Source organism: Gasterosteus aculeatus, chromosome 18 (assembly GCF_964276395.1).
Source record: "Gasterosteus aculeatus chromosome 18, fGasAcu3.hap1.1, whole genome shotgun sequence".
In the NCBI taxonomy this organism is placed as follows: Eukaryota; Metazoa; Chordata; class Actinopteri; order Perciformes; family Gasterosteidae; genus Gasterosteus; species Gasterosteus aculeatus.
The window spans coordinates 13,999,470-14,025,711 of NC_135706.1; the positions used below are offsets into that span (position 1 = coordinate 13,999,470).

The 26,242-nt window shown below is 47.7% G+C and overlaps 3 protein-coding genes across 7 annotated transcripts; 2 read left to right on the forward strand and 1 right to left on the reverse strand.

The window, feature by feature from the left end:
* On the forward strand, positions 1-1,474 carry smim8 (small integral membrane protein 8). Its single transcript, XM_040159880.2, has 2 exons — positions 1-475; positions 659-1,474. Exons 1-2 carry the CDS (start codon positions 347-349, stop codon positions 815-817), a joined length of 288 nt encoding a protein of 95 aa, XP_040015814.1. The 5' UTR covers positions 1-346; the 3' UTR covers positions 818-1,474.
* ddx51 (DEAD (Asp-Glu-Ala-Asp) box polypeptide 51) lies at positions 1,128-7,049 on the reverse strand. Of its 2 annotated transcripts, XM_040159875.2 has the most exons (16): positions 6,476-7,049; positions 5,448-5,782; positions 4,940-5,097; positions 4,694-4,844; positions 4,460-4,605; positions 4,275-4,346; positions 4,079-4,185; positions 3,759-3,867; positions 3,489-3,634; positions 2,897-3,089; positions 2,680-2,795; positions 2,456-2,572; positions 2,101-2,202; positions 1,940-2,003; positions 1,688-1,822; positions 1,128-1,537 (listed from the first exon to the last, which is right to left on the reverse strand). In XM_040159875.2, exons 1-16 carry the CDS (start codon positions 6,496-6,498, stop codon positions 1,520-1,522), a joined length of 1,992 nt encoding a protein of 663 aa, XP_040015809.2. In that variant the 5' UTR covers positions 6,499-7,049; the 3' UTR covers positions 1,128-1,519. The 2 variants fall into 2 exon arrangements, with proteins under 2 accessions (XP_040015809.2, XP_040015808.2); XM_040159874.2 differs by lacking the exon at positions 1,128-1,537 and having other exon boundaries at positions 1,640-1,822; positions 6,476-6,852.
* Positions 6,941-25,295, forward strand: cenpe (centromere protein E). Of its 4 annotated transcripts, none has more exons than XM_040159852.2 (59): positions 6,941-7,135; positions 8,095-8,204; positions 8,286-8,375; positions 8,488-8,606; positions 8,696-8,815; positions 9,365-9,446; positions 9,537-9,604; positions 9,684-9,758; positions 9,847-9,898; positions 9,995-10,082; positions 10,377-10,506; positions 10,637-10,756; positions 10,840-10,992; positions 11,082-11,223; positions 11,345-11,444; positions 11,672-12,041; positions 12,182-12,238; positions 12,399-12,566; positions 12,640-12,714; positions 12,804-12,872; positions 13,068-13,199; positions 13,289-13,466; positions 13,583-13,716; positions 14,044-14,211; positions 14,325-14,441; positions 14,516-14,683; positions 14,781-14,927; positions 15,109-15,231; positions 15,346-15,579; positions 15,815-15,886; positions 15,990-16,076; positions 16,186-16,263; positions 16,352-16,564; positions 17,035-17,118; positions 17,346-17,429; positions 17,965-18,087; positions 18,202-18,435; positions 18,705-18,938; positions 19,014-19,085; positions 19,189-19,275; positions 19,379-19,456; positions 19,545-19,769; positions 20,039-20,272; positions 20,509-20,592; positions 21,033-21,254; positions 21,336-21,410; positions 21,548-21,616; positions 21,863-21,985; positions 22,084-22,236; positions 22,329-22,538; positions 22,806-23,018; positions 23,116-23,283; positions 23,370-23,546; positions 23,630-23,730; positions 23,833-23,930; positions 24,016-24,151; positions 24,233-24,663; positions 24,745-24,783; positions 25,117-25,295. In XM_040159852.2, exons 1-59 carry the CDS (start codon positions 7,080-7,082, stop codon positions 25,191-25,193), a joined length of 7,926 nt encoding a protein of 2,641 aa, XP_040015786.2. In that variant the 5' UTR covers positions 6,941-7,079; the 3' UTR covers positions 25,194-25,295. The 4 variants fall into 4 exon arrangements, with proteins under 4 accessions (XP_040015786.2, XP_040015787.2, XP_077949667.1 ...); XM_040159853.2 differs by having other exon boundaries at positions 14,522-14,683; XM_078093541.1 differs by lacking the exons at positions 15,109-15,231; positions 15,346-15,579; positions 15,815-15,886; ... (3 more) ...; positions 17,035-17,118; positions 17,346-17,429.
* Positions 25,296-26,242: the final 947 nt, after the last annotated feature.

Sequence of the window (26,242 nt, forward strand, 5' to 3'; positions counted from 1 at the left end):
TCAAAATTGTAAACCAAAAACAAGACTAATTTAAGGGTTTAGTTATTATTATTATTATTATTATTATTTTGTTTTGTAGGTAATTTCCCCGAAAGCTCTTTGCCAACCGCTACGAAAAGCAAAAGAAGAGGAAGGACGATGAATTAATTTAAAATGATCACCACCACCAGGAGGCGCTGTGACATTCCAGGTCCTCGACCTCCTCCTCTTCTTCTACAAGTTCCCTCGGCTTTGACTTTGAAAACATGGCTGCGCCTTAAGGAGCCAGTCTGGACCACCGAAAACAAGTCGGCAATGCTCATTTTTCGTGTTTTGCCGTTACACCGTTCGTAGCTGTTGACCGGACATGTCGGACAAGGAGGTCGGCGGAGGGAAGGACGGCGCCCCTGAGAAAGGGTTCAGGACCCCCGGGCTGAGGGGCGCACAGACCTCCACGCTGTTCCGAGCCTTCAACCCCGAACTCTTCATGAAACCGGTGGGGCTCAATGTTTGACAATGATATCCAAGAGCAAGAACGCAGAATCAGCTGAGCAATGGACCTCATCTTCAGCCTGAGTCACAGTAGCTGCTTATGTCCAATTATGTAATATTTGCCCCTCACACAGCATTAAAATCTCATCCATAGCCTTCACTGATAAATGCCTGCGTTGTGTTTCAGAACAAACCCGTGATGGCGTTCGGACTGGTGACCATCACCTTGTGCGTGGGCTACCTGGGCTACATGCACGCGACCAAAGAAAACGACCTGCAGCTCTACGAGGCCATCGACAGCGAAGGAGAGAGCTACATGAGGAGGAAGACCTCCAAATGGGACTGACAATATGTATTATATTAATGAGAGCGAGAGCGATTTAAATTAAAACCCGATGGAAAAAAGGATACCTGAAGATCTTTTCTTTAAAAACTTCCATTAAAATGTTCTAATGTGTAGAAACGGAATTTCGAGTAGGATGAAAAACAAAAAGCAGCCATGAGTTGATATTTTACGATGGTTGTTCAGTGAGATCCATAATTTTGATCAACCTAAAACCAATTAAGTAAATGGTGAAAAATATCTTAACTTGGGATCATGCTTTAAACAAACTAAGCCGTGACCAATCGGGATCAGATCAATGAAAGAGAATTGGGACCTCTGACTTTTTTTATTAAAATGTATAAAATTCCAAACCCTACTTTGATCATCAGTGTATCCAGAGCTAAAACATGCATATTTTATTACGTTTTGTACATTGTTAAATAACATATACACCAGAAAGTAGACAATTCATTAGGATTAATCTGTAGTTCTGGCTCTAAAACACAGTATGAATGACATTCATCTGATGACATCACCTTTATAAGTGCGGGGACACACTGGTAGGAGGGAGGGCTAAAAAAAACGCTCTCATTGATCGGCCTGAAACATTCGCTCATTTAAAAGACAGACAGCTTCACCACAAACAGACTTTTTATGTTTTATTAAACATATATAACTCTTTGTGGTCGTCCACTCGCAGGAGACTCTGTCAGTGTTGCTCCTTCATTGAAATTTCTCTTCCTGCAACATCGAAGATGACAAATTCATTGACAGTGATGATTAAACCGGAGTCCAGCATTAATGATATAGCAACCAGATATGCATCGGAAGCTGTTGAACCGTGGACATCGAGTCCTTTTAAACATTTAAAGAATGATTGTCAGCTGGTACCTTGATGGCGTTGGCCAGCTCCTGCAGAGTTAGTTGAAATTGGGCCTCCATCCCCTTCAGGTTCTCTGGTTTAACGATCTGCTTCTGGATCCCGGGAGTTCCTGCTTCCTTCACCATCTGAAGGAAGTTCTTCTCCTGAGTGGGAAGAGGATAAAAAAACACATCAGCTGTGTTTTCCACCAACTTTACACACTGTTTATGTTGCTCGTACTCTCTCATCCATATTGAATCATGTCTGTGGAAGAGCTTCACCTGCACTCCCAGCAGGAAGGTGAAGGCCAGGCCCGGCTTCCCCGCTCTCGCTGTTCTTCCAATCCTGAAGCAAAAGGACAGTCTCAGGCAAAACACGATGGATAGAGGATGCACGTATGTAATCCCGGTCCGACGTTGGGGGAGGGGGGAGGGGCGCTCACCTGTGGATGTACGTCCTGATGTACTGCGGCGCGTCGTAATTGACGACACATTTGACCCCGTTGATGTCGATGCCTCTGGCCGCTGCGTCTGTGCTGATCAACCTGCAGGACGGTGCGCTGGTTTAATTCATTGCTCATTGGAAAAAATATATATATATATAAATACATATTCCCTTTATTGGGTCTATGATCATGGTGACTACTTTGTTCAACAACCAAACAATCTGACTTGAAATGAAATGCTTGATAAAGTTTGCTGTACAGGAACGCAAACAATCAGATTTTTTTTTTTTTACATTTTGTTGGTTTGCTTGTCACTTTTTGTCAAACCCTGCCTTGGTCGATCCAAACTCACAGTTGGATCTTTCCCTGTTCAAACTCCTTAAGCGTCTTCTTCCTCTCGGTGGGAGAGAGTCGGGAGGAGAACTCAGCCGCCCGGATCCCCCCGTAGAACTGCACCAGCAGATGAAGTCTGAAGAGGGAAAGAAGTCCGCACAGTAAGGCTACGCTTACTCTGTATGTACAGACACATATACACTGATATATAATGAATGGAGACAGTTGGCCTGTCCTGTTGACCTGTGTGCGGTCTCTTTGGAGTTGGTGAAGCAGAGGACGGGGCTGTGCTTCATGCGCAGGATGAAGTGGAGGATGAGGAGGGGCTTTTTGCTCAGCGTACAGGGCACGTAGTACTCCTAAAAAACATTAAACAAATATACACAGGTATATACAAGTTTAATCCCCGTGGTCAGACAGCACGGCGCCTCCTTCCTGAAGGTCAAAGGTCACCTCCTACCGTCAGCCCTTGGGGGAAGTCGAAGCCGCCTTGCGTCTGGGTGGAGGCCTGCGGCGTGCCAGAGCCGGAGTGACTGTGGATGGAGCTGAAGAGCCGGGGCTGGTGGAGGCCCAGCTGCTGGAGCTTCTCCGGGTTCTGTGTCAGCGTGGCAGAGAAGAGCAGCTTCTGCAGCGGCATCTGAGGCGGAGACAGACTGAGCGGGGGAGCGGACAATGAACGGTTGAATTACAATAAGCAGCGAGGAACTTTGAACTGATTCACAAAATGATGGAACTTTTTTTCTCCTACTTTTGTCAAAAGTTAAAACATGTGCCTACCAGTAGATAAATTCATTATTGATTATATAACCACTTTTTGCACCGAGCCATGCTAGCTGTCTCCCCCTGCTTCTAGTCTTTATGCTAAGCTACGCTAACCACGTCCCGACTGCTGCTCTGTACCGATCACACAGGCATACATTTAATATCAATCTTCTTATCTAACTCTTGCAAAGACAATGTACATTTCATTAAATGTGGAACTTTTCCTTTAATAAAATGTGGAACTTTTCTTCTGGTTAAAAGAAGAACTCTGCGTAAAACTCAAGACTCACCTGGCTGCCGTGACGTGTGCCGGCTCACTCCGCCTGAAGATGCACATGGGGTCTGCGCCGCCTCCTGATCGGTACACCGCCTTCACCACCTGGCTGAGCCAAGACTGGTGCATGCTGTCAATCATCCTGTCAGCCTCGTCAATAATCTGGGATGGGATCAGAGACTCTACTTAATAAAACAACAGAGAGGCCGTCGGTAGATGGGGAACACGTCCGTTCGTTCTGATTTTTTTTTTTTTTTTTTAGCTGTAGCGGTTTTCAAACACTCACGAGAAACCGAAGGTGCTCCAGGCTCAGGCCCGAGTTCTTGTTGATGTGGTCGACGAGTCGACCCGGTGTGGCAACGACGACGTCGGCTAAACTGCGTCTCATTCCCCCTCTGGAAGAAAAACCCAAACACAATGAGTTCCAGTGGGTCCTGATCGGATACGCGTCCATTTAATCATCCCCCCCGATGCAACGTTAAAGCTTGTACGTGATGACTTTAGAAGGTGTTCCTGTGCTGCCCCCTGGTGGGAGTAAAGACAGACAACAATCTGTCAATACATTCTTTTAAGTTTAAATACGACTTTCAACCGGAGGAAACTCGCCTGAGTTCGGAGAGCGAAGACTCCTCGGCAGCAAAGGACTTCAGACCCGCCAGCATCACCACCTTCAGAGAGGTTCCCTCGCTGTACGACTTGAACACCTTCCACACCTGTGCAGGAAGAACGTGTTCAAGGATCTACACAGCAAAACATTGAGGGATTATTTCCTATCCAGACCTTCGTTCTCCAAGGTACTGACCTGCTGGGCGAGCTCTTTGGTCGGCAGCACGGCCAACGCCCGGACTTCACACACCACCCGCTCCGTCAGCACCTGACGGTGGAGAAAGTCTTTATTTGGTCTGGAGAATCATTCCGTCCTCAAACACGCACTCTTTACGCGTAGTTTGAATTCTTTGATTAAAGGATTGCTTGAGGGACGCTCACCTGTATGACGGGTATGACAAACGCGAGAGTCTTGCCACTTCCCGTCGGCGCCGACACACAAATATCTCTGGGCTTGTAGCCGCCTCGTCCAATCAGAAGCCCCTGCTGTGCGCTCTCCAAGATGGCCGGGATTACCTCTGCTTGCACTGCGAAAAGGTGACACCAATATTAAGTTCTCTTAGGACTTCAGAAAGCTGTTGCTGAACATAAGGACATTGCGCCGAGTGTCGTCACCTGGAAAGAGTTGATGGATTCCATTAATTTGCAGTTTTCTCACGAGCAGAGGGGAGAGTCGCGGGACGTCGGCGATGGGGACCAGGTTGCTTCTGATGTCTCTGTGAATCACGTCCGGCTGAGCGAGCCACTGAGGCAGGACTCTGTGCACCTGACAAAAGAACAACAACGCGCACTAAAACTCCAGAGGTTGAACAATAACGCTGTCGGCGACGCCATGACTGCCTCCGGACAAAGACACTGTACCTTTTGGACCGGTTTGTTTTTGAATCCACCCAGAACCGTGAACCCAGTTGGAGCAGGAGTTTTCTCCGTGGTTTCTTTTAGTGTCACGTTTCCCGGCTGTGCCTCCTCTTCTTCTCCCACCTCTTGTTCGTCTCTCCCGGTCGCTTTAACTGGACTGGCTGAAATCCAAAGACCAATCAATCAATCATGCGAGACATATTTTGGTCTCATGTTCATTACAGAAACGACATCACAATAAGGATTCCCCGCTTTTCCGGGTCAAGTGAATTACCACGTTGTGCTTGTAAATGTAGCATCTGAAACGTTTTCAAACATAACAAAACATTCCTAAATGTTGCTGTTTCACCGCTTGACAGCATTCTGTCAACTTCTGCCAATTACCGCCACTGAGCTGAGTATGGCTGATAATATTGGCCGCGCAAATGGTTTGATCGCGGTTCTTTTAACGTCAATCATGTAATGTAAATTGATTGTCAAGTGTGGTGTCAACATCTGAGTTTATACACACATGACTTCTCCTTTTTCTTCTTCTTCTGTTTCTTGTTTGCACACGCCTCGTTCTTCTTTGCCTCTTCCACAGGCTCATGATCAGAGACGGCATTGAATAGAGGCAGATCTTCTGATTTCCTCTTTTTGCGACGTTCAGGCTCTTGAGCGCTGTTCTTGTCAGCTTTCCTTTTCTTTTTCACTTCTTGTTCTTCCGTCCGTTCTTTCAGCGGGCGTTTCCTTTCCTCTGTCTGACTCTGTCTCTGCTTCTCTTTGGCCTTCTGCTGCAGTTTAGCCAGTAACGCCTGAGCGCGAGACTCCTTCGGGACACTCTCATTTTCCTCCTCTCCAAGATATCTGTGATTGACAGAATGAGATATGATACGGAGTCATCGGTTCACTTCTTCAGCCTAATCAACAACATGGTAGGCTGCAGAATTATACAATACCAGCTACATCTTTGTCAAAGGTTTATCTTCAAAGACATGTTTTAATGTAAGGTGTAGGTTTATGAATCTACCCATGTAACCGAGATATAGCATAAAATTGCTAATTTGTTAACATATTACACATCCTACATTTTAGGATCAGAAAATCATCAACATTTTGGGAAAGGTGAGAACAGCTTGGAATTTTTAGAAAATCATATGACCTGTATAAAACTGCTTTAACTTCTAAAATAAAATTGTAGCTGATCTGTTGAGCTTATCCAAATATATTAAAGCATAAGTGATTACACTAATTAATAGACTTACTTTGGGTATTTTACCAAAGTAAGCGGTGTCTGCCATCCACATGCTTTTCTCTTTATCGTAGCGGATACAAGCTGATAATAAATTCTCACTATCAGACGGTTCTACCATATGCTACACATCATTTGTTACACATCATGTATATTATATGGGACAGGTTTCTGATACAATATACCTAGCGTTTCGGTCTAAAAATATAAATTACTATAACAGCAGAAGAAAAAAATATCATATAACTTTATACAAAGGAAACAACTGTAAAAGCTAGAACAGAAAAAAAGAATGAACGCTAACCTACCTGTTTACAACAAACAGAGACATTTGAAAAGCAAGATAAACCCCTCCAAGAAAGTCTTTGTGTACTTTTCAGCAATCGCGCAGTTGGAAAATATTAACACTGAATTCTAATCAACGTCGTCAGGATTCGTTAACAGGTACGATTCTTTAAATTACTGTAATAGGCTCATTTTTACTGAACTAACTACTACAATCACCACTTTCTCATGTGTTTTCCACACTGGAGTAGACGCGGTTTGATGACGACATCCGACACGGTCGCCAGCTGATGCGTCACTACTCGGTCGCTACCATAGTCACTGGATTTTTCTGTAAAGAAACTTTTAATAAAAAATAAAACACTTTCGATCCACTCCCTTTAAATTGTCCTGATATGTTCGCTCAAATACATTTTTTTTAAAAACAATGCAGCTAAAACTTAACTCAATCGGGTTTTTTATAAAACCATCGATGGAGGGGTCCACCTGATGACGTCGACCAATCGAAACGAAGCGGGAGATATTTAAATAGCAAAGACAAAAAAATAACACCCAAAGTGCGGGTTAGACAGTTTGATTTCGTATTAGTTGTTCCCCAGGATTCTATGCTTAAGGGGGTGACTAAAAATGACTGAAGAGTCGGCGGTTAAAGTGTGCGTTCGAGTCCGTCCGCTTATTGCGAGGTAAGTTTTGTGCCGACAGCTAACGTTAGCAAAGAGTACAAGTTCCAAGCTAACGTTAGTTTTAAGGTAAGATAGCCGCTAACGCCATGTTTTGAAACCTTAATGCTAACTGTTCCCAATAGTAGCACTTCATTTCTGACGTTAACGGCGAGTCCTTTTTATAGCAAATACCAATTAACGTTAATGCTGAACCGTAACTTATTATATTTTATCAGCATCCGATTGGTCACGACGGAGTTAACGTTACTGAGCACTTGACGTAACGTTATGAACAGTGTTGTTCTGATCGACCCTCTGAAATCAGTAATATGTTTATTAAGTAGCATATATCAAATAATTCACGTCATGCTTAGGCTTGACCTGGTTGGCACGACCCCAAATTCCCTTTTGTTGGGGGAATATTGGGAATATTTTCTTCTGCTCTTCGTTGCACATTTAATGACCGTTTGGAAGCTTCTAGAAATAGGGACGGTTCAGTATTATAAAGGCACATGGGGTGATGTTTATTCATATATGTATACACTGTAAATAATGTAGATAGATGCGAATTTAGACGATGGCTAAACTGACATAATGACCGGAAGAGGAAATACCAAGAGACGTTATTACAAGTGATCCTGAGGGAAACAAGAACTTATAGTAATTCATGCAGTTCAGTCTAAAATGTTCCTAATGTTTGCACACTTCTCATTCAAATCAATGAGAAGATGCGTCCGAACTTCTGACTTGTACTGTACTCGTGGCTTATGTGTCACATAATTAACAGAAACTGATTTGTCTTCTGTGTCTCTATATACAATATACACATTGCACTTTGACTGGACACTCACACAAAACCATCCAGGATGTGTGAAGAAAATTCAGCTACAAATGAATTCTCCCAGAGCAACAGTCCACTTTGTCAGCTGACTATTCTGTCAAGAAGTCCATGTGTTCTTAATTGCGTGTCCTTGTTACAGGGAGAGCGCCGCGTCGGAGAGCGCCGAGCCTGTGCCCCTGTTTTGGAAGGCTGATAAGAAATCCATTCATCAGGTCGACGATGGGAATTCCACAAAGAGCTTTGTTTTTGGTATGCGTGGTCACTGGGTTCGGTGCCTCCTTCTGACGCGGCCCGAGCGCACACTCACCTTTCCTGCTCTGTTCTTCACAGACAGAGTTTTCACCGCGGACGAAACGACCAATCAGCTGTACCAGGACATTGCAAAGCCGCTGGTTGTTTCTACTGTCAAGGGATACAATGGTATGTCATAGAAACGGTGCACGGTGACTTGTCTGGTGGTATTGTGTTGCCCCATTGAGTCTTTGTAGCCGTGTGTTTATTGTGTATGTCTGTTGTTGCGTTTGATCCACAGGAACCATATTTGCTTACGGGCAGACTTCTTCGGGAAAGACCTTCACCATGATGGGGGGCGACCGTATTCATGGGGTGATTCCTCTGGCTGTGGACGACGTCTTCCAGACAATTAGAAATGTAGGAATTGAATCCGGTTTTAAAACTTTCCAGTTGTTTTTGGTCGAATGGATTTCTTTGTCTGATTGAGGACTTCTCTTTTGCTCAAGTGTTCAAAGAAGGAGTTCCTCCTGAGGGTTTCCTACATGGAAATCTACAACGAGACTGTGAGTGATCTACTCGTTGACAGCTGCAAGAGGAAACCCCTGGAAGTGCGAGAGACAATCAATGTAAGTGGGCCATCTAACAGGTTTGTTGGCGTTTGATGAATTCCTTATGGAATCTTTGTGGGTTTAGTTTTTAACATTTTCAAGTAACAAACCTTCAATCATTATATTTAGATCTGAAATCACGTATTTTGTTGAAGGAAATGGTTTGTATGGAGGCCTGTTTATAACCATGTTCTGACTCTTTGTAATAACAGGTGCGGCCTCAAACTTCTACACATTTAAGTTTTGTTTTTTTCAGATTTCAAAGGGAACTGGTTAACAGAACACGACCTTTTGGGTTTAACGATGTGGAGCCCAACTAATATTTAATGAAGCATTGGTCAAAACTGCTAGATGATGCTTAAATAAGCCGCTAAAGGGTAAAAAAAAACCTTTTTAATGAAACTTAACAAGTTCTGAATACAAAAGCGGTGATCTGTGATCATAGTGGGCCAACGCTCTTTTGTAACATACTTTAAAGTCGATGATTACTGAATTCCTGAAACCGTTGAGACGATTTTACTTTCCTCTTTATATGATCATTGTGATTGTGCCTTGAAAAACATGCAGAAAAACATCTACGTGGCGGACCTGACTGAGGAGCTGGTGACGACTACATCCCAAGTTCTGGCCTGGATCCGGAAAGGAGAAGGTAAGCTCCGAGGTCCCTGAACGTGAGACTGATGCTTCCAGGCTTCACACCGTGTGACAACAACCGACGGGTTCTCTGCCCCCCCCGCAGAAAACCGGCACTATGCAAAGACGAAGATGAACGAGCGGAGCAGCCGCTCTCACACCATTTTCCGAATGGTGAGCAACGGCACAACGAGTAGTAAGAAACGTCGGATTCTGTGGAATATAAATCCTGCATGATTTGGTTTCCTCTCAGATCCTGGAAAGCAGAGAAATTGGCGAACCGGCTTCAGGGGAGATTTCAGACGGTGCCGTTATTGTGTCTCATTTGGTAAGATAGCTTTTTTATTTTTTTATTAGATATTTATTTTTATTTGTGTTGATTGTATGTTCACCAGCAATCTCCCTTGATCTTGCAGAATTTAGTTGATCTGGCTGGATCTGAGAGAGCAAGTCAAACGGGAGCTGAAGGTAAGCGCGGTTTATGGCGTCTGATGCCAACGTGCTTTACTGTTTGCACACTACAGACTGTACTGCGTTTACAATAATCCCCTTTTGTTGTTCTAGGCACACATTTCAAGGAAGGTGTCAATATCAATCGGAGCCTGTTTACACTCAGCCAAGTGATCAAGAAACTGACTGATGAAAGTCAGAAGTAAGTAAACAACAGTCTGCTTGTTTGTACATAACTGATCATTTCTGTGATTTATCCTCAATTGACTGAAATGGATAATGAAATCCTGTGATGAGGAGTACAATTCCAAAAATATTCTCCTTGCCCGGCCTATTAATGAGACGAATGAGTGAGGTTCTTCATTGTTGATGATGAAGTTCCATAAATGTGGATTCACTTCACACTTCACTGTTAACAGCTGGCGGTTGACGCCTGGTTGAACTTCGAAGGGCAGTGCTGACCTTTGTTAACGCGGATCCTCTGCTCTCTCTTCAGGGGTTTCACCAACTACAGAGACAGTAAGCTGACCCGCATCCTGCAGAACTCCCTGGGGGGGAACGCTAAAACGGTCATCATCTGCACCATCACTCCTGCCGCTCTGGATGAGACGCTCAGCACTCTGCAGGTTGGTCAAATCTCTCCATATTCATTTTATTAGATAATCTCCTTTCCTTTGCACATTTATGCAACAATCATAGTTGGGATTTGAAACATGAAGTACGAGAGTGAGAAAACAAAGTCTTTCTTTGTGTCAGTTCGCCTGCACCGCCAAAAAAATGAAAAACGACCCCCATGTGACGGAGGTGTCTGATGACGGGGCTCTGCTCAAGAGGTACCGCAACGAAATTGTAGACCTCAAGCGACGGCTTCACGAGGTAAGTGTCTGTTTTCTTGTTCTTATTCAGCCATGTGCCTGTGACTCCCATTATAACAACGTGCATGTGTGTGACCACCACAGGTGTCCTCACACACGCACACCTCCGCGACGGAGAAGGAGGTTCTCTCCCAGCTGCTCCAGGAAAAGGATCAGCTGCAGAGGGAACAAGAGGATCGCATCAGAAACCTGACCAGGCTTCTGGTCTCCAGCTCTAACCTGGTTCCTGTTCGTAAGGTAGACAACAGCCATAGGAACGCTGTCGGTAGAGTGCCGCTTCCTCTGACACGTCGTGGTAGTAATGACTCTACTGTTGTTTTCTGAAGAGGCCAAAACGCAGGGTGACGTGGGGAGGAAAGATGGCCCGTCTGCCCGCACACGATGGCAGTCCGTCCGGCCTCAGCTCTGCAGAGACTTTCACTCGGAAGGGAAAAGCGGATCGCTCCTGTATGTCGGCTCTGTGTGAAGGTAGGGAGGAGCGCAGGGAATGCATGCGCCGTGCACGTGACCGTTTGCTTAATGGTTCCCATTTCCCGCGTGGACTGCACGCTGACAGTGAGTTAAATGCATCCATGGTGTGTTTCAACAGAAGAGGAGGACTTTGACTCTCGCTGGGAGATTGCTGATGAGCCGTCGTATGAAATGGACATGAGCCAGAGCTCTGTGACTGTTCGAAGCTTCGAAGACAGGTGAGTGTCATTTTTTTCACACGTTACAGTTATAGGAGCTTTCACTCTAACAACAGCTAATATTTCAATCATCCAGAAGAGGTGTGTGTGTGGCTAATGTGCTTTACCGTATATTTGTTCTCTTTAGTCCAACTGCTGTACGTGGAACAAACCCCTGCAGTTTGCGTGTCTGCAGGTAATATCAGTTCCTCCTGCTAATCACCTGTTTATTTTTCTGTTTTTTCCAGCCCCAAAGACTTTATGTCTCCTGACGGTGGCTGCAACCTTTCAGGGAAAGTGTCCAACCTGGAGATGCAGCTGGAAATAGAGACCCGACAGACAGAGGAGGCCAGGACAAAAGTAGAGACCTTAGATGCCGTTGTGGCCGAACTGCAGCTGCAGCTGCAGACGGAGGCTCGACAGACGCAGGAAGCCCTGGAGAAGATGCAGACGGCAGAACAGAGGGCGGGCGAGGTCGAGCTGCAGCTGCAGCTGCACACGGAGGCCCAGCAGAAGCAGGAGGCCAATGAAGAAGTGGAGCTTTTGAAGTTAAGAGTGGCCGACCTGGAGAAACAGCTGGACGAACAGAGCCACACTCCGAGTGACGCTGATGAACAGGTGTGCTGTGTTTTTTTTTTTTTTGAATACACCTGCTCCCTTGTCTGTCGAGTAAATGGAGAAATCCTCAAGAACACGCGAATAGTAGCTTCTGCAAGCTGTGAGCTGCTCGGTGCTAATCTTCAGACCTTGTTTTCCAGATGAAGAAAGAATTTGCAGAGACCATCCAGCTGTGTGAGACTCTGGCTAAAGAGAAGGTAGTGGAGCTTCTTGGCTGTGACTTAAACTCCTCCCACAAATCAAGCTGGTTTCACTTCTGAAAGTGGAGAAAATCCTGTTACTCTTATCTCCTGAATGAATGTATTTAATGTTATTTTAGTCTCGAGTCAAAGGTCCTGTTTTTTTTTGTGTGTACAGGACGATGCGACGACTGAGCGGGACTATCTGAAGGAGGAGCTCGGGATGTTCATGGAGGAGATAAAGCGCCTGGAAGAGGAGAAAGCGACTCTGTCGAAAGAGAAGGAGGAGAAGAGGGAGATGGACGAGTTTGTTTCTCTCGAGGAGGAGTTCCGGAAGGAGCACGAGGTAAGTGGTCGGTGCCGAGGGCGAAGGACGACGCTGCGTTCGGCTTCTTATCTGTTCTCCGTTGATCTCACAGAGCGAGCTTCAAAATGAAATCGCTAAACTGAAGAGCGACCTCGTCTCCTCTGAGCTCCAACGCCTTGAGCTAAATGTAAGTATTCCTCCAGAACAGTTCGTCCATGTTGATGTTTAATATTCATTTAGTTTTGTTAAATATTTTGCACGTGTTTTTCTTTTAAGAACAAAATAGAAACTCTTTCCAAAGAGCTCCAGAGTAAAACAGAGTTTGCGGAGGAACTTCAGAGTCTGGTATGTGCTTCCTAATGAGCTTTTAGTTTTATCGCCATGGCGGTTCAATGTCGCCAAATCCATGTGTTTGAAGTCATTTCTCCCCCGTACACCTGTACCTATTATGCTACTCTATAAAAAGCACTGCTCCACTGTAATGTATTCATCACAGTGTAAGTAAGTGCAGGCTGACTGGGTTGGGTTTCCTCCTCTCAGAGCGGGAAGGACCTGGTGAAGGAGGTGGCGGCGCTCCGTCGCTCTCTGGACGATGCCGAGGGGCTCAGCAGAGACACCAAGAAGGAATGGGCCCACCTGCGCAGTAAGAACATCGCTGTGGAGGAGATGAATGTGAGTGGGTTCGACAGACCAACGACCTCCGGGCGGACGTGTCCGGTGTCTTTTTGTGGTTTGTAATACGTGTTGATCTTCCCCTCCAGGTGAATCTGAACGCCGGCTACGAGAAGCTGGATGCCGAGCTGACCCGACTGCGCTCTCAGCTGGAGGCGGAGAAGTCTCGCTTCAAATCGATGCAGAGCGACCTCCAAAAGGAGCTGAACGTGGCGTTCGACGAGAACACCAAGCTCACCACTCTGCTCGACGGAAACGTCCCCAAAAGTACGTCTTTAACGTCGGAGGTTTTTTCTGCATGTGTGCAAGTCTGCTCATAAAATACTGCGGAATGAATGAAGTCGGAACTCCGATTAGAGCATTCGCTGTTTTTCCGTCTGCAGACCTGATCGACAGCTTGGAGCTGGAGAGGACGGCGGCCCGGCTGAGCAGAGAGCTGACCTCGTCTCAAGAGGCAGAAGGGTCCCTCAGAGCCCAGCTGGAGGAGCTCTCCTCGCTCCGGACTCTTCCCGATCAGGTAGATCATTTGACAAAGCGGGCGAGTCGCAGGACATTCGGGTCCGGCCTTTGAGCGAGTCGCGCACAGATTATTGGCGCCGGCTACGCGAACAGCTGTTGGCGCGTTAGCTCTTTACGGCGTTCTAACCATGACTCAATCTCAACACACGTAACACAAGTAGCTGCCTGCTGAAGAGCAACATCAGTTGTTATGGCGTAACACCGGTATGAACGGTGAATACCGGCATACAAACAAAGAGTAGAGTAGTCAGAAAGGACCTTGTTGGATTGCTTGAAGACTTATTCATAAATGTAAGCGTGAGTCTGTTTATTTTTGTGTGTCCAGCTGAACGAGCTGATGCAGGAGCTCCAGCATGTGAGAACAGAGAAGGACGCTCTCCTGTCCCAGCAGAGGAGCGCTGCAGAGGAGACGGAGAAGCTGCTGTCCGCGGTCGCGTGTCTCACTGCAGAGAGAGACCAGCTCACCACGGACCTCCAGGAACACGTGGAGGAGGTGCGTTAACACACTGCTATTTATAACCTCTGAATATATCTGAAACATTTAATGACGACGTTCTCATCCTTTTTAAAACTAAAAAAAAGCCTCTTATACTTTATGATTTCTAGGCTGCAGAGACACAACTTCTTCTACAATCTCTTCAAGACAAGCTCCAAGAGCAGACCCGACAGAACTCCAATGTGGTGGAACTCGCTAAGCAGAAGGAGTTTGAATCGGATCAACATGTGGGTGAAACTGTAGACGAAGAAAGCGGTTAAAACAAATCATTTGTCACGGTACTGACTGTCCAACCCGGCAGATGCAGAGTCTGTCAGAGGAGCTCCAGCGCGTGCGAGCTGAGAAGGACGCTCTCCTGTCCGAGCAGAGGAGCTGTGCAGAGGAGGCGGAGAAGCTGCTCTCCTCGGTCACGTCCCTCACAGCAGAGCGAGACCAGCTGCAGACGGACCTGCAGGAAAACGTGGAGATGGTGAGCTGTGATTTTTAAAATGCATTTCCTCTGCAGGTTGATTTGGTCTCCACGTGTCGTAACTATTTCTTCTTCTATTTTTTTTAAAAACAACCAGATGATTGAGAATCAGGAGGAGCTGAGGACGGCTCTGGAAAAGAATCGGAAGCAGAAGGCGCAAATCAAGCTGCTGGAAGCTGCACAGCAAGAACCGGAAGATTCAGCCAGCGAGACGGCCGCACAGAGGGAGCAGCTGCAAACACTTGTACGATTCTCCTTAATGCTTCTACACCAGAACCGATACATGGAATATACTTCATTCAGTACCTGCTAATATCTTTGCAGTCAAACTAGTAATGAGTTGGAGCACGACTTCCCTCCTCCTTGATGGTAGATTCCTTTTTATAGGAACTCCCGTACACTCATGAGGTGCGACTCTTTTTCAGATGATCGAGAACCAGGAGGAGCTGAGGGCGTCTCAGGAGAAGATCAGTCTTCTCCAAGACAAGATCGACGAGCTGAGGAGCCAAAAGGCCGAGCCGGAGGGCGACGCCGAGATCGAACTCCAGGTGCGAGAGCTGAGAAATCCTACACAAAGAACACGCTCCGAGTGAACCTGCTGTCTCATGCTGACTGATCCCTCTTCAATAGAACATCAATAACCGTCTCCACTCTGCCGACAGATTCAGAGGCTGACTGAGAAGCTGCAGCTCGTGGAGGCGGAGAGGGACGGTCTGCTCTCCGAGAAGGACTCCATCCTTCAGACGTCCACGGAGGAGACGGAGAATCTGCTGTGCAGAGTGACGTCTCTCAGCGAGGAGAGAGATCAGCTGCTGGAGACTCTGGAGGGAGTCAGAGGGGAGGAGAGGCAGCTCAGAGCGCAGCTGGAGGACAAGATGGAGACCATGCAGACGGAGGTTTGTGACAACCAGCTTTACTTCTATAGACCGTAAGTTAACATAGGTAGTTAATTTGATTATATCATTTGGAATCCAGGTCTGGGTAGAGAGAAAATATACTTTATTATTTTTGATGGTTTTGGTCTCTTCTTGGGAAAGCTAAGGATTAATACTGGCCTTGTCCTTCAAAACTCTGGTTCTATTTGTACTTAATTAATACTTAATTATGGAATGTGGTCATTCTGGTCCCCAGAGGAAGGAACTCCCGGCTTTGGCTGAGCAGGAGAACCAGATGGAAGGTGATCTGCAGAGTGCCACGGAGATGGTGAGGGGCAGCTGAACATTCATGGGATTTAATTGCGATCACACTGTTGCGTTAAAACAGCGGCTGTTTTTGTATGAACGACTAAATGATTTTCTATTTTCAGACTGAAGCTTCTCAAGGCCTTCTACAATCGCAGGAGAACATGGAACAGGAGAGACTCCAGGAGAGGAAAGCTCAGCTAGAGCAGCAGGTGTGTCCCTTGTGTCGTGTTTCACTCGGGCTCTTACGTCGTCCTTTTCTGCAGCACTGTGTTCCCTTCCATGACGTTTTGAATTAGGATTTGTTCTCTATTTTTTTAGGTTGCGGAGGCCGAGTCTCTTCTTTCATCTCTTCAAGCGGAGCTCCGAGAGCAGAGGAAATCTGGCTTGGATCGCCAGGTATGTTGAAATGTCAATGGAGAATAATAAACGGACGCTCCGTGGTCCAGGTCGTGATTCCATGTTGGAAATCATCTCATTTCAACAGCGACTCGTCGAGCAGCTCGAGAGTGTGCGAGCAGACAGGGATACTCTGTCGCTGAAGATGAGCACGTGTCAGACCTCCACGGAGGAGACGGAGAAGCTGCTGTGCAGAGTGACGTCGCTCAGCGAGCAGAGAGATCAGCTGCTGGAGACTCTGGAGGCGGTGAGAGGGGAGAAGCAGCAGCTCAGGGCGGAGCTGGAGGACATGATGGAGACGGTGAGAGCTCGGGGTGTAAATCTTTCCATTGAGACGGGGCTATAAACCAATTATTCCCCCTGAAATGTTCTCCTATTTTTTGGGGGAAACTCCTGTTGAGACCTGGAATTATTTACTCGTGCGTTTACAGTCTGACTGACGTTGGCTGGAACCACCACTATGAAATAATAACTTTTATCATATCATGATACGCAAGTATGTTGTCTAAATTGTTAATAAAAAGCATATATTACCTCAACGTTTTCCAAAAATCTGATGTGAAAAGAATTCTGCTCTTGTTCACGTCCCTGTGAAGTAAAAATGAAACTATTTTCAAATCTTATGACTTTGTATTAGTTTGCATGAATGTGGACATAGTTTCTATATAGTAGAAAATATGTAAACATTTTATCCTTTGCGAAAATTTCACTTAAACATTATGCTTTTGTTTATCACTTAAGTTGTCTTCTCGTTGTCTCCTGGTCCTTCAGGTGCAGTGTGAGTTGCAGCAGCAGCAGCTCGGCGCTGAGCCTCAGTCGCTGAAGGAGGAGCAGGACCTGTGCTCCGCTCTGCAGGTCAGAGCGTCTCTCTTGTTCTCATTCTCACACCTCGGGTGCTTTTCCTTTCAACTTTGTGAATTTGTCCCCAAACGTTGAACAAAAACCCCTTTAAAAGTAAGAAGCGACGTGTTGCGCTGAGCTACAGACTGCATGCGTTGCTTTGGAACGTACTGATTCTCGCTTTACATTCGTACTCGCTGTTCTCTGGAGCGGATGACAGCGCAACGTTGATTGTGCTTCAGATCCAACAGCTGGAGGAGCGTCTGGAGAAACGGGATCAGGAGCTGAGCCAGTTTAAGTCTGACCTTCAAGACAATGTGGAGCTGGTGAGTTCTTCTTCCAATTGATCTTTATAAGCAGGGGTTGAACATAACTTGAATTTCAGTCACAGTTTTCTGAAATCGTGAATAACATTTGTTAATGGAGCTGCGTTGTGTTCAGGGACTTTAATGTTGACTCTGTTGTGTAAGATATCAGGGAATCTGTCTGTATGGTGAATTATATGCAAAGCTTTTACAAATTGAATATAATTGATTTGTACCCGGAACACAACTAAAATGCTTCCTGTCAATCACAAGGTAGCCCCGCCCCTAAGAAATACTCCGCTTTATGGTTTGTTTGACTCTAAATGTAGCATAACGTACTGAGTGAACATCATACTTCTTTATGGAGGACTTGAAAATAGATATTGAGACAATAAACTTGCATCAGCCAAACTGGAGCTTCAAGTCGGTTTTATTGAATTTACTTTTGTAAAGAAGAAAAAGGCTTGAGCCCGACGTCCCTCCTCCTTGTCACCGTACATTGCTTTGTAGTGACTTTGCACAGCAAACATCTTCATGAGGTGCGACTCTTTTTTAGATGATCGAGAACCAGGAGGAGCTGAGGGCGTCTCAGGAGAAGATCAGACTTCTCCAAGAGGAGATCGACGAGCTGAGGAGCCAAAAGGCCGAGCCGGAGGGCGACGCAGAGATCGAACTCCAGGTGCGAGAGCTGAGAAATCCTACACAAAGAACACGCTCCGAGTGAACCTGCTGTCTCATGCTGACTGATCCCTCTTCAATAGAACATCAATAACCGTCTCCACTCTGCCGACAGATTCAGAGGCTGACTGAGAAGCTGCAGCTCGTGGAGGCGGAGAGGGACGGTCTGCTCTCCGAGAAGGACTCCATCCTTCAGACGTCCACGGAGGAGACAGAGAAGCTGCTGTGCAGAGTGACGTCTCTCAGCGAGGAGAGAGATCAGCTGCTGGAGACTCTGGAGGGAATCAGAGGGGAGGAGAGGCAGCTCAGAGCGCAGCTGGAGGACAAGATGGAGACCATGCAGATGGAGGTTTGTCTCTCCGTTAGCTTTACTTCCAGAAAATGTCATCTGCAGGGATGCATGCAGCAAGAGAGCAGCTGTCAGACTCCTTCAGAGCTGTAAAACCTTCCAAATGAGTCCCAGTTTATTTCCTGTTCCCGTGTGTGTGGATGACATCAGCTGCCCGGCAGCAAACATGGACCCATTCTGGTCTCTAATATATTTGAACTATAAACTGTTTAGATATGAAGCTGGAGTTGAATAAACTCTTCTTCTTCTGACTGCTTCTTCCCTCACAGACGAGGACTCTTTCTGAGAAGCTGCAGCTCTTGGAGGCGGAGAGGGACGGTCTGCTGTCAGAGAAGGACTCCATCCTTCAGACGTCCACGGAGGAGACGGAGAAGCTGCTGTGCAGAGTGACGTCTCTCAGCGAGGAGAGAGATCAGCTGCTGGAGACTCTGGAGGGAGTCAGAGGGGAGGAGAGGCAGCTCAGGGCGCAGCTGGAGGACAAGATGGAGACCATGCAGACGGAGGTTTGTGACGACCAGCTTTACTTCTATAGACCGTAAGTTAACATGGGTAGTTAATTTGATTATATCATTTCCCAGAGGAAGGAACTCCTGGCTTTGGCTGAGCAGGAGAACCAGATGGAAGATGATCTGCAGAGTGCCACGGAGATGGTGAGGGGCAGCTGAACATTCATGGGATTTATTTGCGATCACACTGTTGCGTTAAAACAGCAGCTGTTTTTGTATGAATGACTAAATGATTTTCTATTTTCAGACTGAAGCTTCTCAAAGCCTTCTACAATCGCAGGAGAACATGGAACAGGAGAGACTCCAGGAGAGGAAAGCTCAGCTAGAGCAGCAGGTGTGTCCCTTGTGTCGTGTTTCACTCTTACGTCGTCCTTTTCTGCAGCACTGTGTTCCCTTCCATGACGTTTTGAATTACGATTTGTTCTCTATATTTTTAGGTTGCGGAGACCGAGTCTCTTCTTTCATCTCTTCAAGCGGAGCTCCGAGAGCAGAGGGAATCTGGCTTGGATCGCCAGGTGGGTTGAAATGTCAACGGAGAATAATAAACGGACGCTCCGTGGTCCAGGTCGTGATTCCATGTTGGAAATCTTCTCATTTCAACAGAGCCTCGTCGAGCAGCTCGAGAGTGTGCGAGCAGACAGGGATGCTCTGTCGCTGAAGATGAGCACGTGTCAGACCTCTACAGAGGGGACGGAGAAGCTGCTGTGCAGAGTGACGTCGCTCAGCGAGGAGAGAGATCAGCTGCTGGAGACTCTGCAGGGAGTCAGAGGGGAGAAGCAGCAGCTCAGGGCGGAGCTGGAGGACAAGATGGAGACCATGCAGATGGAGGTTTGTCTCTCCGTTAGCTTTACTTTCAGAAAATCTCATCTGCAGGGATGCATGCAGCAAGAGAGAAGTTGTCAGACTCCTTCAGAGCTGTGAAACCTTCCAAATGAGTCCCAGTTTATTTCCTGTTCCAGTGTGTGTGGATGACATCAGCTGACCGGAAGCAAACATGGACCCATTCTGGTCTCTAATATATTTGAACTATAAACTGTTTAGATTTGAAGCTGGAGTTGAATAAACTCTTCTTCTTCTGACTGCTTCTTCCCTCACAGACGAGGACTCTTTTTGAGAAGCTGCAGCTCTTGGAGGCGGAGAGGGACGGTCTGCTGTCAGAGAAGGACTCCATCCTTCAGACGTCCACGGAGGAGACTGAGAAGCTGCTGTGCAGAGTGACGTCTCTCAGCGAGGAGAGAGATCAGCTGCTGGAGACTCTGGAGGGAGTCAGAGGGGAGGAGAGGCAGCTCAGAGCGCAGCTGGAGGACAAGATGGAGACCATGCAGACGGAGGTTTGTGACGAGAGACCTTCTTAGTTTTCATATTTAGGTTAAATTTCTGTTACTGTGGAACACAACAATAACTGCAAAATGATCCCGTTGAAACAAGAGCCAGCACACAATCATTTGCGACAGGCTTAGTGGTGAAAGCCTTTCCGTACATTTCTAATCTGCGTAGCATAGAAGCGGTTCTTTGTGTTTCGGATGTTTTTGGAGGATGAATGCTGATCCCGTATCTGCCTCAGCAGATCACACAGCTGGAGGCGTCTCTGCAGACTGTGACTGAGCAGAAGAGGGAGCTGGACGCCGATCTACAGCGCAGCGGGAATGAGGTGGAGGACGCTCGACTAAAAGTCCTCATTGATCAACTCTCATGCAATGTTGTTAAGTTATTTGTTGATGTGATTATCGGACACGGTGTATCACGCTAAGCCACCACTTTGGTTTATCAGAGATGTGCTAATTTATTGGTTCAATTCGTTTCTTTAAAATAAGTCGTTCAGTATGAAAACAACTGACATTACAGAGATCTTGGCCAAACCCAACTCCCTACTTTGCTGTTATTAAATATCTAATTTGGCAGCTTTGTGTTGGGTTTTTGAGAATCGTTTTATTTTGTTGTGATATTTTAGTTCATGACAGAGTACAAAGTTTATCTTTTCCTTAACTGCATCAACTGGATCAACAAGTTAGTGTCCGATACCTCAAGGTGCTTTTTATAAAACCTGTCTTCAAAGCAGGTGGACCCTTCTGACTGTTCCTTCCCCCACAGACGAGAACTCTTTCTGAGAAGCTGCAGCACGTCGAGGCGGAGAGGGACTGTCTGCTCTCCGAGAAGGACTCCATCCTTCAGACGTCCACGGAGGAGACGGAGAATCTGCTGTGCAGAGTGACGTCTCTCAGCGAGGAGAGAGATCAGCTGCTGGAGACTCTGGAGGGAGTCAGAGGGGAGGAGCGGCAGCTCAGAGCGCAGCTGGAGGACAAGATGGAGACGGTACGTTTTGTCGTCGGTCATCCGATGGGCCTCACGCGCCAAAGCACCGCTGTGTTCACGTCTGTTCTCTCCGCACTGCAGATCTCAGCCATCCAGGAGCAGTTAAGTGAGCAGGCGCAGTTGAACTCTGAGCGAGAGACCGAGCTGCAGCAAACGGTAGGTCACTTATTCTCCATAACCGTTGATAAGCTCGTGTTAAAAGACGTGCACAGTATTCACAATGTCTTCATTTGTCCTCTGAGGGATTGTTGTGTTTTATCCAAACAACAAGAGATGATCTTTTTGCTTTTCAGGTGCAGCAGCTCCAGTTGATCAGGGAGGGACGAACTTCTGCTCAAGTTGAAGCCGGCGCCTCACAGCAGGTTTGTAAACGGTCCTTCCTGAGACGTTTGCTTTCTTTAATGTCACTTTTAATAAACTGAGATGATCGAGGTCTACAGCACTGGATCACCACGCATCTCCAAAGAGGTTCAAACACCTCGTAAAGTCATTCATATAATTTGTTTGGAGCAAAGTTTAGACGGGGAAGAAGTCCTGGCTTCGAAACGCCGACGCAGAGCGAGTCGGGTTAGAGCCATTCGTACGTTACACTTGTTTCCTCCTTTCAGATACTCTGTGACGGCAATCTGAACATCTCAGCCCTCCGAGAGCAGTTGGGCGCTATGGATCAGAGCTGTGGTGGAAGCGAGGAGACGGCGGCGGCGCTGCGGGACTCGGACGCTCTGCTCCAGGTAACGTCGCAATGGATTTGTCGTCGTACTTCCGAGCTCTGACAGACGGAGGCTTTCTGCTGCATCTGTGATTCCCCTGAACTCTCGTTTCGTTGCAGGAGTCCTGCGGCAGATTCGAAACATTCATAGACCTGTTCCCCAAGTACAAACCCCACCAGCGGCTGAGCAGCACGCCTGAGCCCGGCTTGGACGCCTACAACACCGTGCGGCAGCAGCAGCTGCTGATGGCTCAGGCGCTGGATGACATTAGGGTGAATGTCAACCCCCACACACACACACACAGACACAATGGTCGTCCTCTCTGCATCAGCTGATAAACGTCCCCGCTCCGTGGCCCCCGCAGGTGCAGCTGCTGGCGCGAGCGCAAGGCTACAAGAGTCAGTTCGAGAATCTGGTGAAGACGGATTCGGCCATTTTTGAGGAGCGGCGTCTGCAGGACTCGCTGCTGTCCCGGGCGGGGACGCCCCGCCACTCGGCCAGAGACGAGGACCTCGGTGCGCCGTGGGGCGGCCGGCAGGCCGAGCTGCTGGCCAAGAGGCAGCTCTGTCTGCAGGTGATTGGCATGACGGGGGGGGGGGGGGGGGGGGTGTGAGGAAAGAGTGGTTTGCTCAAATGAAAACCAACGTACGGATGAACTATGAGATTCTATGAAGGCAGGAAACTCCTTTCAACAGGTTTTCCAGGTCCAATTATTCACTGAAAAAATAAGCCATAAGCCATTTGAATGGAGACATTTACCAAAATGAAGTGCTGACCTAAATGGGACTGGGTTGTTTTCCTGGGTAATGTTTCCAACATTTGACTCTTTTCTGATCGGTAGAAAATGTCCCACGTCTTGAGGAGGCTGCAGACCAAGAGGGACTTGTACTCCAGCGAGGTGTCGGAGGAGGTCCAGGTCAGGACCAGCTTCAAGGAGCAGCTGAAGGCCCTCAACCCCATCCAGCCGCAAAACTTTGGCAAGATGGACAGCATCCTGAGCGGCGAGGTGGAGCTCAGATCGGCGATGGCTCACAGAAGGACGGCGGCCCTGCAGGTAGTCTTTCTCCGACGTGACGTTCTAATCTAACAAACGGCGCTGCCTTTTTCGCTGCTGGTCTCTAGTCGTCCCGTAACCCAGCTGACTCCCGCAGGGCGTCATAGAAGAACACAACAGCCTGAGCGAGGAGCTGAAGCTGCAGGAGGCTCGGGCGGACTCTCTGCTCAGAGAGGAGAAGGAGAAGACCGCCGCGCTGCTGCAGGTGCTGAAGGACAACAAGCAGCTCGTGCTTCAGCTCCGGCAGACTGAAGAGAAAGTGGCGGTATGCTCCCCCACGTGTCCTTTTCACGTCCACCAAGCTCTCGGGAGCCGTGTCTAGATGACCACACGCGTGTTTCTGCTCGTCAGGCTCTGCGCGTGCAAATCCGTCAGCTGGAGGAGGCTCAGCTCAAAGCCAGCAGCAGGGTGTCCAACCACAAAGAGGCCACCCAGCTGCTGCAGACGGAGCTGCAGGACAGCCGCGCACAAGTCGAGGAGCAGCACGGCACCATCCGGACCCTCAAGGCCAAGCTGCGGCAGTCCGAGGTGCGTCTGAACGTTTGCAGGCCCGCGAGGCAGCCTGCGCTCCACGCGTGGCGTTTTGTGATATTGGTGTCTTTGTGCTTTAGGAGAACGCGTCACCCAGCGCCGTCGAGCTGGAGAAACTCCGGGCTAAACTCTTCAAAATGGAGGTGGAGCTGAGTTCAGCATCCGACGGACATGAACGGGAGTAAGAGCCCTTTTTTCTTTCCTCGAACGTGCGGAAAGGTGGCGAAAGACGCTTCGCCGTCACGTCACGAGAGATTAACCCCGAGGTCTTTGTCCACGCCAGGATCCAGAAGATGAGCACAGTGCTGAAGGAAAAGGAGGAGTCTGTGAGGAAGCTGAAGGAGACGCTGAGGAAATCACAGCAGGAAGGAGAGGACTCGTGTAAGTCGGCCCTCTGCGCTTCATCCAAGGCGGCGTTGGGAGTGATGGTGTAGTCTCACGCTGATGTGGTCGCGTTTCAATTCAGTCCTGCAGGGGGAGGAGCTTCATGCTAGACTGATCAACCCCAGAGGTTTGGTGATCCAGACCAGCATTCTGCTGGAGAAGACCAAACTGGAGGAGGAAGTCAAACAGCTTCGACTGAAAATAACCGAGTTGGAAAGGTGAGAGCGCAGCGGGCCGAGCAGTGGATGCGCGGGTCCCCTTTAGGTCCCTCTCTGATATCTGTCCCTCTGTCCCGGCAGCCTGGTGGCCAGTCATCAGGAAGAGATCGGCAAGTGGAAGGGAAGGGCCATGAAGCTCAAGGTGATGCGCAAGGTGGAGGTGGACAAGACCGTGTCGCCCTCGAACCCCACCAAGAGGCCCCTCTCCGTCTCCTCGGACACCTCCAACCTCCTCGGCTCACCCAGGAAGGTCCTGGTTACTCCCAGAAAGGCTCTGGACTCCCCCAGAAAGGCTCTGGACTCTCCCAGAAAGGCTCTGGACTCTCCCAGGAAGGCCCGGGACTCTCCCAGGAAGGCCCGGGACTCCCCGAGGAAGGCCCTGGACTCCCCCGTGACCTCGTTTCTTGACTATCCCAAGAGCAGTTTCTTCAACGGGGGGGAAGGCTCTGAGCTGCTGTCCAGAACCTGCCCCAAGCAGTTCTTCGATAACTCCAGCCTCGGAACAGACCCAGGTGAGACCCGTCCATAGTCCCTCCCATGTGGTTGTTTCTGTCCCGTAGTCTTGACCTTGTAAACCGGTTTGTTTTTGGCAGGGGTTTTCGATGCTCCTGACCGAGCAGGCGCAGAGAAGGGTAACGTCTGTCTAGTTGTGCACTCAGGGTTCCACTAACGCAGGTGTTGGGACTTAGAACGTGGTTTATCTTCATTGTACTAAGCGAAACGAACTTTGGGGGGAGAAGGGGGGAGGAGAAGGAGGAGTTTGTGTTTCCGTGAACCAACTTGATTGAACGTTTGGAGTCTGCCTGCTGTTTTTCATTTAAAACAAACGATTCACTGACGGGTGACTGGTGCACTTGATTCACCCATATGGGTGGGGCGAGGGGGTGAGGGTGTGTTTGATTCCTCACCCGGGGGGAGCAGGTCAGGTGACCCTGGTGGTCTGACTGAAGTCTTGTGTGTTGCAGATGCAGCTGCGGGTGCAGAAAGGAAGGACTGGTGGCCTCAGTCTCCGAAGCAGGAAGAAATGTGTAAAACGCAATAGAACCTTTTTTTTATACTTTTTTTTCTTATTTTTGTGGTTTTATGAGGTAGTTCTGTTGTGCAATCTGAATAAAAAGTTCTAATAAAGATATTTACTCAGCAATAGATTTAGTTTGTCTCGTTACTCGTGTGTGTCGTCGTGAGCAGCACGATGACCCTCCCATGACGTTCTCTGCAGTCACATTTAGCAGAATCTTTTTACCCACAATCCTCTGCACAGCGGATATTTGAGGCGCAGTGTGATGACTAAGCAGAGGGTCCCGACTGAACGTGTCCAACGTCCCCCGTCCCCTGAACGCTCGGGGACCTTCGGACGTCATCTGTGAGTCTGAGGGCCGGGAACTGGCACTTTGTGACAACGTAAAATACTCTTCTACAAATATATATGTATAATAAGATATAAATAAATGTATTACTGTGAAAGGCTTTTTAATTAAACCAGGGGTGTGTAAACGTTTTGCACAGAGCCGTTGTGATAAAGTGAAGATGCCTGCGGGTCAATTTCACTGACTTTTTTGTTTTTAACTACAAAACTACACACTGTTGTAAAGCAATTTTCATTGACACGTTTATCTTTATTTTTCAAATGACGTCACCAAATATGAGCCACTCAGATAACATTGAACAAACTTTATAACACCTTTCATTTCAATGAATTATTTTTGCCTCATGAACATTTTATACAGTAATGCAAAGTGGTCTTTGCGAATTTCCTGACTGAGAACGTTTGCTCACACACACGTGGAGCCGAATCAGCATCTTCTTAGCGAGTGACGTCATTCCTGGGAACCTGCTTCTGTCCACCCCGATGTCGTCCTGTGGGAACTGTCACCGACCAGAGGGGACGTGCGCGGCTCTGCTTGGGACAAGTGTCTTTGGTTCCAAAGGCCCTGATGTGAGCGCACAGCTGGCTCACCACTGCATCCTCACATTGCCGTGATCCAGTTTCATATCATCAGCGGCTTCGCAAACCGGTTCCTCTGCTTTGCCTTTTAGAGCAGCTCCTCTCATGTCGTCAACTCCTCTTAAAATAACTCGTTGTGCAGCGTC